The sequence below is a fragment of the Pseudophryne corroboree genome, chromosome 4, assembly GCF_028390025.1.
Source record: "Pseudophryne corroboree isolate aPseCor3 chromosome 4, aPseCor3.hap2, whole genome shotgun sequence".
Lineage (NCBI taxonomy): Eukaryota > Metazoa > Chordata > Amphibia > Anura > Myobatrachidae > Pseudophryne > Pseudophryne corroboree.
Window position 1 is genome coordinate 535,841,397 of NC_086447.1, and position 12,734 is coordinate 535,854,130.

At 45.9% G+C, this 12,734-nt stretch overlaps 1 protein-coding gene across 1 annotated transcript in view; it reads left to right on the forward strand.

Moving 5' to 3' along the window:
- Positions 1-12,734, forward strand: part of ENPP1 (ectonucleotide pyrophosphatase/phosphodiesterase 1) — a 277,653-nt gene that overhangs the window by 88,043 nt on the left and 176,876 nt on the right. Inside the window, exon 4 of the mRNA XM_063917308.1 lies at positions 1,930-2,055. Within this exon, the coding sequence (XP_063773378.1) occupies positions 1,930-2,055 (126 nt within the window). The remainder of the gene's footprint in view (positions 1-1,929; positions 2,056-12,734) is intronic.

Consider the following 12,734-nt stretch of genomic DNA (forward strand, 5'->3'; position numbering starts at 1 on the left):
CCCCGATCCGCCACTGGCTGACCACCAACCAGTGCCCCCTGGAAGTGGGCGTGTGCATAGTGTGTTGTTAACATTTTTCTGAGACTTTTGCCTGGCCACACCTTCCCAGGTTGGCCATGCCCCCTGACTGTACTTTGTGACAGAATTAGACCATTTTTCTTTGTGTTTATTTGATAACCTCTATCGCTATGACCTATCTAACAGAAGTCTGTCTTCTATCTCTCTAGTAATGTCTGAAAAAAAATGCTGATTAGGGTAAATTTGAATGGTATTTACCATTTATTTTAATTAATTGTTAATATTTAAGCGCAAACATACCAATAACTGCATCTCATACCAATCTGTAGCACGGGACATTAATATAACTATCACTTAAAGATTAAAATGCTAGGCAAATATTTAAGCTCATAAAAAATATCTGATTTCAGGTCAGATTATCAGTGTTGGGAGCTGAAAGAGTTAATGTACAGTAGTGGTGTAGCAATTGTCTGCAATGACCTGCTGACTGTTGTTCTATCCCTGCAAAACAAGATGTATAGCATAGACCAGCTGTTTGGTAGTGCTGGGGAAGACTCGTTTCTTGTTTCTGAGGAAAACTGCTTAATAGGCATTTGACGTGGAATGTTTAATAAATGATTCCTGAAGAGAAGGATTTTTTTACTCATTCATTGCTAATCATGTCCATTCAGGGCATACTAATACCTATTATTTTGCTTTTGAACTGTTAACGTCTGAAAACTGCATTTACTATAGAACAAAACAGTTCCTATTTTGGTTGTTTGCTTTGCTCCCAGTTCAAACCCTTTGTGGCCTAATAATATACTGAAATGCAAAGTTCACTTGTACGTGGGGGGTAATTACAAGTTGATCGCAGCAGGACATTTTTTAGCAGTTGGGCAAAACCATGTGCACTGCAGGGGGAGGCAGATATAACATTTGCAGAGAGAGTTACATTTGGGTGGGTTATTTTGTTTCTGTGCAGGGTAAATACTGGCTGCTTTATTTTTACACTGCAATTTAGACTGCAGATTGAACTCACCACACCCAAATCTATCTCTCTCTGCACATGTTATATCTGCCTCCCCTGCAGTGAACATGGTTTTGCCCAATTGCTAACAAACTTGAAGATGCGATCAACTCAGAATTACCCCTGTGGTTCTATCCAGTGTTAACACACGTCTATGAATGAGCACTTAAAAGAAGATATCATTACCTGCAGTTGCTGCTTTATTTGCTTTTTAGAAGCATGTTTCTTATTCCTACATCCCAAAATGTCTCGATTTTAATAGGACAGTCTTATTCAAGAATCTCGGCATGTTTGAAGACTCTGTACACTCACTTCTTTGTATTGCTTTGCATGCAGTTAAAAAGGAACATGCGCTATGCTTGGTCCAATGGCGTTCATTCTTCATGCACAAGCATCTGAGGTAGGCCCCAGCAGTAACTTGTTCCAGTCATTGCAGATATATGATAGGGACATGCACACGATCAATGTAACAAATTCCCAAAAAGCTCTGTTAAAAGTACATCAGAGAAGAGTATTTTGGATTTGAATTGTGAACACATTATATCGCATAGATTATAATATAGTTTTGAAATAATTTCAAGGAGATTGTGCAAGTAACAGCTACTGAAGTGAGCATGTCCTGCTCCAGCATCTGAGCATGTGAAGGTTTAGTGCTAGTACTGATCAGACGCTTGTCCATCACCACCGTGTAGAGCTTATACTACTGTGCGCAGCTTGCCGTTAGGCTTTATAGTGTTCAGGGATTGTTGATGGGAAGATTATTTTAATTTTACTGGAAACGTTATGGCAACACTGGCCAGCATTACAGCTGTAAGCTAACAATCTTACTAGAACTAATTCTTGAATTTGTATATCCAAAATCGTCAGATGCTATTATTGCTTACTACATATGTCTCATGCAGCTCACATCTGGACATGTGACAAGTTACGATGTGGTGAGAAGAGACTCGCTCATAGCCTGTGCTCCTGCTCCGATGACTGCAAAGACATTAATGACTGCTGTGTCAATTATGATTCTGTCTGCAGAGGTGAGTTTATCTAGAAATGTGTAGTCTACGTAGAAACAACGAAAATTATATTTCCTATTTTAATCACATCGGAAACAAAGTAATGTGACAAATAACAGTAAATGAATGTACACATGCTTATGATAAACCAGAACTTTCAACCAGGCCCTTATTAAGGGTTCTGGATGACCTAGGCTAATACAATTGAGGTGCCCTCCGTAATGCTCCGGCTCATACCCAGGTGGTGGAGGGGGACTGCTGCTGGACATGCTGCCCTGGTCCCCGCTGCCGGCCAGCTCCCGGCACCTGTACAATGGAACCAACAAGAGCCAGGACTGACGCATGTGAAAAACCCTGACTTCTATGGACTGCATCGGCAGCAGTCCATAGAAGCCGGGTATTGCTGCGTGAAAGGCAAGGAGTGGCTTCCTACAGGAAGCCTGCTATCTGCTATTAGCTGGAGGGAGGAAGCACCACCCAGTGGGACTGCCTGTCCTGCAGGTGACTGTCAGGTAGGACTTCCAATAGGAAGTCTCTGCCAGTCACAGTGAAGTCAGTGTAGTCTTACAGACTGCACCTTGCTCACTTGCAGCAGCGGATTTTACTTGTGGGGGTGCAGGGCAGCAGCCCCACAGGTACAATCCGCCACTGAATGCTGCTAAATCCAGAGCACAGTGCATATGCATGCTCATACTGCACGTTCTGGGGTATATGAGGAAGACTCTAAGGATTATCACATGCAGCTCTGCAGGCTACCCACATGGCACTGTAGCGCAATCTATACAAAGTAGGGGAATGGCTGGATAACTAACAATCTTCTTTAATTAAGCTGTGCAGCTGCCAACATGGAATTAATTAAGTTTTGTTTTCCATCTACCAGGTGTGTGATGCCCCCTCAGGTCCTTGCAGCCTATGCTGCAGACTAACGGTTTATCAGGTGCTGCTCTCAACTTTGTAAATCAGGATTGTGAGCACCAACATTTGGATGTGCCATAAACCCTTAGGATGTGTGTATTTTTCTCTGAATCACTAGATAAGACAAGCCCCTCCCCCACTAAAAGCAGCCCATCTGATTTTTGCATGCCCTGGATGACTGGAACAAAAGTCCTGACCTTTGGAATGACGGGGGCAATACATGTAAGTCAAGGATGTATAAACACTAGTCAGTCCAGGGACTGAACCATTAATAAGTAAAATGAACAGGTTAGATGGATGAATTGTCTTTTATTGGTTAGTATTCTTTGGGATAATTCAATTTCAGGCGAAGGGTGTGAATTGGTGTTGTCGTGGTGCTTAAACGCCCTGCATCTTGCACCCTTACCCGCTGGCCGAGTCCCAAATAAAAAGTGCTTGCTACCCTACAGCGGCGCAGATTCGTTCAAGTGAAGCCATCTGCCCGAAATTGAATATTCCCCTATGTTTTTATATGCTTTGACAATGGAACAGTTTATATTACCTGAAAATTTAGCGAGGTTTATATTTGTGAAAAGTGAAAACATTGACTCACAGTACAGTCAGATTTCTGCTGAATTGAGTTTTGCTTGGTGGAACATAAAATTCAAAACCACTAAAAATGCTCAATCAGACAAATTGGAGCCATGAGAAGGCTGCAGATTTAGGAGCATATGTATTAAAAATCTAGATGTGCCATCATATTTTTTCAATGTATATTGCAGCAGGAATAATCACTTTATACATGAATCCCCACTGTGTGCTAATAATTTCTACAGGAATTGCGCATTTGATAAAGCAATGTGAAATACAGTACTTCTCAGCACATTGCTGCACTCTTTTCAAATGGCTCCTCCGCACTGACTGACACTGTTCACGTGCGCAGTGTCTGTGCTGGCCAGGGTCGGACTGGCCCACAGGGGTACAGGGGAAACCACCGGTAGGCCCCACTGTCTGGGGGGCCCTCCTCCTCTAGGGAAAAGGTTATAGACTGTGCACTTGAATTATACATTATACATATGTTACCTTATACTGAACAGGACTATGATGTATTCTCTACAGTACACTGCTGTCATTAATCTGGCACATTATCATGCATGCACGAGCATTAATTACTATATAAATTATCAAGGAGTCCAGACCAGGTACTCCCTAATGGTTAGTCAAACCTCTGTGGTGGCTGGCCATACCCCCTTTGGAGGCTGGCCACACCTCTAAGCATGGGCCCCTACCACTGCATACCCCCGGTGGGCCCTTCATGCTCCAGTCCGACACTGGTGCTGGCTGGAGGCTGCAGGAGAGGCATCATTCGTAGAGATGTGCAGGTTCGTATTTACTTGGTTCTTTTCATATACGTCCTAGAGGATGCTGGGGACTCCGTAAGGACCATGGGGTATAGACGGGATCCGCAGGAGACATGGGCACACTATAAGACTTTGAATGGGTGTGAACTGGCTCCTCCCTCTATGCCCCTCCTCCAGACTCCAGTTAGACTCTGTGCCCAGGAGAGACTGGACACACACTAGGGGAGCTCTACTGAGTTTCTCTGGAAAAGACTTTGTTAGGTTTTTTATTTTCAGAAAGACCTTCTGGCTACAGGCTCTCTGCGTCGAGGGACTGAGGGGAGAGAAGTCAGACCTACTTCTGCTGAGTTAAGGGTTCTGCTTCTTAGGCTACTGGACACCATTAGCTCCAGAGGGTTCGATCACTTGGTGCGCCTAGCTGCTTGTTCCCGGTGCCGCCCCGTCACCCCCCTCACAGAAGCCAGAAGAAAGAAGCCGGGTGAGTATGAGAAGGAAAGAAGACTTCAGTGACGGCAGAAGACTTCAGTGTCCCATTGCTCCCACACACCAACGGCACTACAAGGGTGCAGGGCGCAGGGGCGGGGGGCGCCCTGGGCAGCAATATACCTCTCTAAGAAGCCTGGCATGACATGTATACAGAGCACGGACACTGTATACGAACCCCCGCCGGCATGAACCGCTAAAATAACAGCGGGGATGAAGCGTGCAGAGTAGGGGGCGTGGCTTAGCCCTCACAGCACGATACAGCGCCATTTTCTCCAACAGTCCCCGCCAAAAGCACTGTGTACATAGCACTGTAAACGAAGGGGGGCACAGTGAGTAGTGCAATATAGATTACAGTATAGCACTATATTAGATAATGGCCGTGTAGTTAGTGTGTTGTGTATAAGTGTCTGTGTTTTCCCTGTCAGATACCCACTATAGCTTTTAGTACACGTGTCGACATGTGTGAGGGCTCTGTCGCAGACGGTTATGGGAATCTCTCTGTCGGCATTGCCGACTCCTGTGGTACTTGATTGAGTAAATGAAGTGTCAGCAGGTCGGTAGTTGTATACTTTTCAAAGAGTAAACACACTATGGGAGACACAGTAATATGTGGGTGACCCTGTCGGCACCAACTGTCAATACTGGGTGTAAATTAACATGCTGTAACTAACTTATGCCTTTATATATTTTTATATGTATATGTATGGTACGGTTCCATGGGCCTATAGCTTGAGCACAGACATGGTAGTATTGTGGGGGAGTGATATTAAAATTATATACGTATACTTCCCTCGGGGTCGCAAGAATGTTATTTTGCCTGGTACTACTCCCTGCTATCGACGAATACTATGTTTTATGTCGACCAGTTAGATCCACAACTGGGGCATTCAGTACATGGACATACACATTCAGAACACATTGATGTCATTAGGGACCCGGCGGTTCCTGACAAACTGCTTATATGTATTTTATATATATATATATATATATATATATAATATTATGTATGTAGGATATGTGTATTACAATTAGAGATGAGCGCCTGAAATTTTTCGGGTTTTGTGTTTTGGTTTTGGGTTCGGTTCCGCGGCCGTGTTTTGGGTTCGAACGCGTTTTGGCAAAACCTCACCGAATTTTTTTTGTCGGATTCGGGTGTGTTTTGGATTCGGGTGTTTTTTTCCAAAAACACTAAAAAACAGCTTAAATCATAGAATTTGGGGGTCATTTTGATCCCAAAGTATTATTAACCTCAAAAACCATAATTTACACTAATTTTCAGTCTATTCTGAATACCTCACACCTCACAATATTATTTTTAGTCCTAAAATTTGCACCGAGGTCGCTGTGTGAGTAAGATAAGCGACCCTAGTGGCCGACACAAACACCGGGCCCATCTAGGAGTGGCACTGCAGTGTCACGCAGGATGTCCCTTCCAAAAAACCCTCCCCAAACAGCACATGACGCAAAGAAAAAAAGAGGCGCAATGAGGTAGCTGTGTGAGTAAGATTAGCGACCCTAGTGGCCGACACAAACACCGGGCCCATCTAGGAGTGGCACTGCAGTGTCACGCAGGATGGCCCTTCCAAAAAACCCTCCCCAAACAGCACATGACGCAAAGAAAAAAAGAGGCGCAATGAGGTAGCTGTGTGAGTAAGATTAGCGACCCTAGTGGCCGACACAAACACCGGGCCCATCTAGGAGTGGCACTGCAGTGTCACGCAGGATGGCCCTTCCAAAAAACCCTCCCCAAACAGCACATGACGCAAAGAAAAAAAGAGGCGCAATGAGGTAGCTGACTGTGTGAGTAAGATTAGCGACCCTAGTGGCCGACACAAACACCGGGCCCATCTAGGAGTGGCACTGCAGTGTCACGCAGGATGTCCCTTCCAAAAAACCCTCCCCAAACAGCACATGACGCAAAGAAAAAAAGAGGCGCAATGAGGTAGCTGTGTGAGTAAGATTAGCGACCCTAGTGGCCGACACAAACACCGGGCCCATCTAGGAGTGGCACTGCAGTGTCACGCAGGATGGCCCTTCCAAAAAACCCTCCCCAAACAGCACATGACGCAAAGAAAAAAAGAGGCGCAATGAGGTAGCTGTGTGAGTAAGATTAGCGACCCTAGTGGCCGACACAAACACCGGGCACATCTAGGAGTGGCACTGCAGTGTCACGCAGGATGTCCCTTCCAAAAAACCCTCCCCAAACAGCACATGACGCAAAGAAAAAAAGAGGCGCAATGAGGTAGCTGACTGTGTGAGTAAGATTAGCGACCCTAGTGGCCGACACAAACACCGGGCCCATCTAGGAGTGGCACTGCAGTGTCACGCAGGATGTCCCTTCCAAAAAACCCTCCCCAAACAGCACATGACGCAAAGAAAAAAAGAGGCGCAATGAGGTAGCTGACTGTGTGAGTAAGATTAGCGACCCTAGTGGCCGACACAAACACCGGGCCCATCTAGGAGTGTCACTGCAGTGTCACGCAGGATGTCCCTTCCAAAAAACCCTCCCCAAACAGCACATGACGCAAAGAAAAAAAGAGGCGCAATGAGGTAGCTGACTGTGTGAGTAAGATTAGCGACCCTAGTGGCCGACACAAACACCGGGCCCATCTAGGAGTGGCACTGCAGTGTCACGCAGGATGTCCCTTCCAAAAAACCCTCCCCAATCAGCACATGATGCAAAGAAAAAGAAAAGAAAAAAGAGGTGCAAGATGGAATTGTCCTTGGGCCCTCCCACCCACCCTTATGTTGTATAAACAAAACAGGACATGCACACTTTAACCAACCCATCATTTCAGTGACAGGGTCTGCCACACGACTGTGACTGATATGACGGGTTGGTTTGGACCCCCCCCAAAAAAGAAGCAATTAATCTCTCCTTGCACAAACTGGCTCTACAGAGGCAAGATGTCCACCTCATCTTCACCCTCCGATATATCACCGTGTACATCCCCCTCCTCACAGATTATCAATTCGTCCCCACTGGAATCCACCATCTCAGCTCCCTGTGTACTTTGTGGAGGCAATTGCTGCTGGTCAATGTCTCCGCGGAGGAATTGATTATAATTCATTTTAATGAACATCATCTTCTCCACATTTTCTGGATGTAACCTCGTACGCCGATTGCTGACAAGGTGAGCGGCGGCACTAAACACTCTTTCGGAGTACACACTTGTGGGAGGGCAACTTAGGTAGAATAAAGCCAGTTTGTGCAAGGGCCTCCAAATTGCCTCTTTTTCCTGCCAGTATAAGTACGGACTGTGTGACGTGCCTACTTGGATGCGGTCACTCATATAATCCTCCACCATTCTATCAATGTTGAGAGAATCATATGCAGTGACAGTAGACGACATGTCCGTAATCGTTGTCAGGTCCTTCAGTCCGGACCAGATGTCAGCATCAGCAGTCGCTCCAGACTGCCCTGCATCACCGCCAGCGGGTGGGCTTGGAATTCTGAGCCTTTTCCTCGCACCCCCAGTTGCGGGAGAATGTGAAGGAGGAGATGTTGACAGGTCGCGTTCCGCTTGACTTGACAATTTTGTCACCAGCAGGTCTTTCAACCCCAGCAGACCTGTGTCTGCCGGAAAGAGAGATCCAAGGTAGGCTTTAAATCTAGGATCGAGCACGGTGGCCAAAATGTAGTGCTCTGATTTCAACAGATTGACCACCCGTGAATCCTTGTTAAGCGAATTAAGGGCTGCATCCACAAGTCCCACATGCCTAGCGGAATCGCTCCCTTTTAGCTCCTTCTTCAATGCCTCCAGCTTCTTCTGCAAAAGCCTGATGAGGGGAATGACCTGACTCAGGCTGGCAGTGTCTGAACTGACTTCACGTGTGGCAAGTTCAAAGGGCATCAGAACCTTGCACAACGTTGAAATCATTCTCCACTGCACTTGAGACAGGTGCATTCCACCTACTATATCGTGCTCAATTGTATAGGCTTGAATGGCCTTTTGCTGCTCCTCCAACCTCTGAAGCATATAGAGGGTTGAATTCCACCTCGTTACCACTTCTTGCTTCAGATGATGGCAGGGCAGGTTCAGTAGTTTTTGGTGGTGCTCCAGTCTTCTGTACGTGGTGCCTGTACGCCGAAAGTGTCCCGCAATTTTCCTGGCCACCGACAGCATCTCTTGCACGCCCCTGTCGTTTTTTAAAAAATTCTGCACCACCAAATTCAAGGTATGTGCAAAACATGGGACGTGCTGGAATTTGCCCATATTTAATGCACACACAATATTGCTGGCGTTGTCCGATGCCACAAATCCACAGGAGAGTCCAATTGGGGTAAGCCATTCCGCGATGATCTTCCTCAGTTGCCGTAAGAGGTTTTCAGCTGTGTGCGTATTCTGGAAAGCGGTGATACAAAGCGTAGCCTGCCTAGGAAAGAGTTGGCGTTTGCGAGATGCTGCTACTGGTGCCGCCGCTGCTGTTCTTGCGGCGGGAGTCCATACATCTACCCAGTGGGCTGTCACAGTCATATAGTCCTGACCCTGCCCTGCTCCACTTGTCCACATGTCCGTGGTTAAGTGGACATTGGGTACAACTGCATTTTTTAGGACACTGGTGAGTCTTTTTCTGACGTCCGTGTACATTCTCGGTATCGCCTGCCTAGAGAAGTGGAACCTAGATGGTATTTGGTAACGGGGGCACACTGCCTCAATAAATTGTCTAGTTCCCTGTGAACTAACGGCGGATACCGGACGCACGTCTAACACCAACATAGTTGTCAAGGACTCAGATATCCGCTTTGCAGTAGGATGACTGCTGTGATATTTCATCTTCCTCGCAAAGGACTGTTGAACAGTCAATTGCTTACTGGAAGTAGTACAAGTGGGCTTACGACTTCCCCTCTGGGATGACCATCGACTCCCAGCGGCAACAACAGCAGCGCCAGCAGCAGTAGGCGTTACACGCAAGGATGCATCGGAGGAATCCCAGGCAGGAGAGGACTCGTCAGAATTGCCAGTGACATGGCCTGCAGGACTATTGGCATTCCTGGGGAAGGAGGAAATTGACACTGAGGGAGTTGGTGGGGTGGTTTGCGTGAGCTTGGTTACAAGAGGAAGGGATTTACTGGTCAGTGGACTGCTTCCGCTGTCACCCAAAATTTTTGAACTTGTCACTGACTTATTATGAATGCGCTGCAGGTGACGTATAAGGGAGGATGTTCCGAGGTGGTTAACGTCCTTACCCCTACTTATTACAGCTTGACAAAGGGAACACACGGCTTGACACCTGTTGTCCGCATTTCTGGTGAAATACCTCCACACCGAAGAGCTGATTTTTTTGGTATTTTCACCTGGCATGTCAACGGCCATATTCCTCCCACGGACAACAGGTGTCTCCCCGGGTGCCTGACTTAAACAAACCACCTCACCATCAGAATCCTCCTGGTCAATTTCCTCCCCAGCGCCAGCAACACCCATATCCTCCTCATCCTGGTGTACTTCAACACTGACATCTTCAATCTGACTATCAGGAACTGGACTGCGGGTGCTCCTTCCAGCACTTGCAGGGGGCGTGCAAATGGTGGAAGGCGCATGCTCTTCACGTCCAGTGTTGGGAAGGTCAGGCATCGCAACCGACACAATTGGACTCTCCTTGTGGATTTGGGATTTCAAAGAACGCACAGTTCTTTGCGGTGCTTTTGCCAGCTTGAGTCTTTTCAGTTTTCTAGCGAGAGGCTGAGTGCTTCCATCCTCATGTGAAGCTGAACCACTAGCCATGAACATAGGCCAGGGCCTCAGCCGTTCCTTGCCACTCCGTGTGGTAAATGGCATATTGGCAAGTTTACGCTTCTCCTCCGACAATTTTATTTTAGGTTTTGGAGTCCTTTTTTTACTGATATTTGGTGTTTTGGTTTTGACATGCTCTGTACTATGCCATTGGGCATCGGCCTTGGCAGACGACGTTGCTGGCATTTCATCGTCTCGGCCATGACTAGTGGCAGCAGCTTCAGCACGAGGTGGAAGTGGATCTTGATCTTTCCCTAATTTTGGAACCTCAACATTTTTGTTCTCCATATTTTAATAGGCACAACTAAAAGGCACCTCAGGTAAACAATGGAGATGGATGGATTGGATACTAGTATACAATTATGGACGGGCTGCCGAGTGCCGACACAGAGGTAGCCACAGCCGTGAACTACCGCACTGTACTGTGTCTGCTGCTAATATATAGACTGGTTGATAAAGAGATAGTATACTCGTAACTAGTATGTATGTATGTATAAAGAAAGAAAAAAAACCACGGTTAGGTGGTATATACAATTATGGACGGGCTGCCGAGTGCCGACACAGAGGTAGCCACAGCCGTGAACTACCGCACTGTACTGTGTCTGCTGCTAATATATAGACTGGTTGATAAAGAGATAGTATACTCGTAACTAGTATGTATGTATAAAGAAAGAAAAAAAAACCACGGTTAGGTGGTATATACAATTATGGACGGGCTGCCGAGTGCCGACACAGAGGTAGCCACAGCCGTGAACTACTGTACTGTGTCTGCTGCTAATATATAGACTGGTTGATAAAGAGATAGTATACTCGTAACTAGTATGTATGTATAAAGAAAGAAAAAAAAACCACGGTTAGGTGGTATATACAATTATGGACGGGCTGCCGAGTGCCGACACAGAGGTAGCCACAGCCGTGAACTACCGCACTGTACTGTGTCTGCTGCTAATATATAGACTGGTTGATAAAGAGATAGTATACTCGTAACTAGTATGTATGTATAAAGAAAGAAAAAAAAACCACGGTTAGGTGGTATATACAATTATGGACGGGCTGCCGAGTGCCGACACAGAGGTAGCCACAGCCGTGAACTACCGCACTGTACTGTGTCTGCTGCTAATATATAGACTGGTTGATAAAGAGATAGTATACTCGTAACTAGTATGTATGTATAAAGAAAGAAAAAAAAACCACGGTTAGGTGGTATATACAATTATGGACGGGCTGCCGAGTGCCGACACAGAGGTAGCGACAGCCGTGAACTACCGCACTGTACTGTGTCTGCTGCTAATATATAGACTGGTTGATAAAGAGATAGTATACTCGTAACTAGTATGTATGTATAAAGAAAGAAAAAAAAACCACGGTTAGGTGGTATATACAATTATGGACGGGCTGCCGAGTGCCGACACAGAGGTAGCCACAGCCGTGAACTACCGCACTGTACTGTGTCTGCTGCTAATATATAGACTGGTTGATAAAGAGATAGTATACTCGTAACTAGTATGTATGTATAAAGAAAGAAAAAAAAACCACGGTTAGGTGGTATATACAATTATGGACGGGCTGCCGAGTGCCGACACAGAGGTAGCCACAGCCGTGAACTACCGCACTGTACTGTGTCTGCTGCTAATATATAGACTGGTTGATAAAGAGATAGTATACTCGTAACTAGTATGTATGTATAAAGAAAGAAAAAAAAACCACGGTTAGGTGGTATATACAATTATGGACGGGCTGCCGAGTGCCGACACAGAGGTAGCCACAGCCGTGAACTACCGCACTGTACTGTGTCTGCTGCTAATATATAGACTGGTTGATAAAGAGATAGTATACTCGTAACTAGTATGTATGTATAAAGAAAGAAAAAAAAACCACGGTTAGGTGGTATATACAATTATGGACGGGCTGCCGAGTGCCGACACAGAGGTAGCCACAGCCGTGAACTACCGCACTGTACTGTGTCTGCTGCTAATATATAGACTGGTTGATAAAGAGATAGTATACTCGTAACTAGTATGTATGTATAAAGAAAGAAAAAAAAACCACGGTTAGGTGGTATATACAATTATGGACGGGCTGCCGAGTGCCGACACAGAGGTAGCCACAGCCGTGAACTACCGCACTGTACTGTGTCTGCTGCTAATATATAGACTGGTTGATAAAGAGATAGTATACTCGTAACTAGTATGTATGTATAAAGAAAGAAAAAAAAACCACGGTT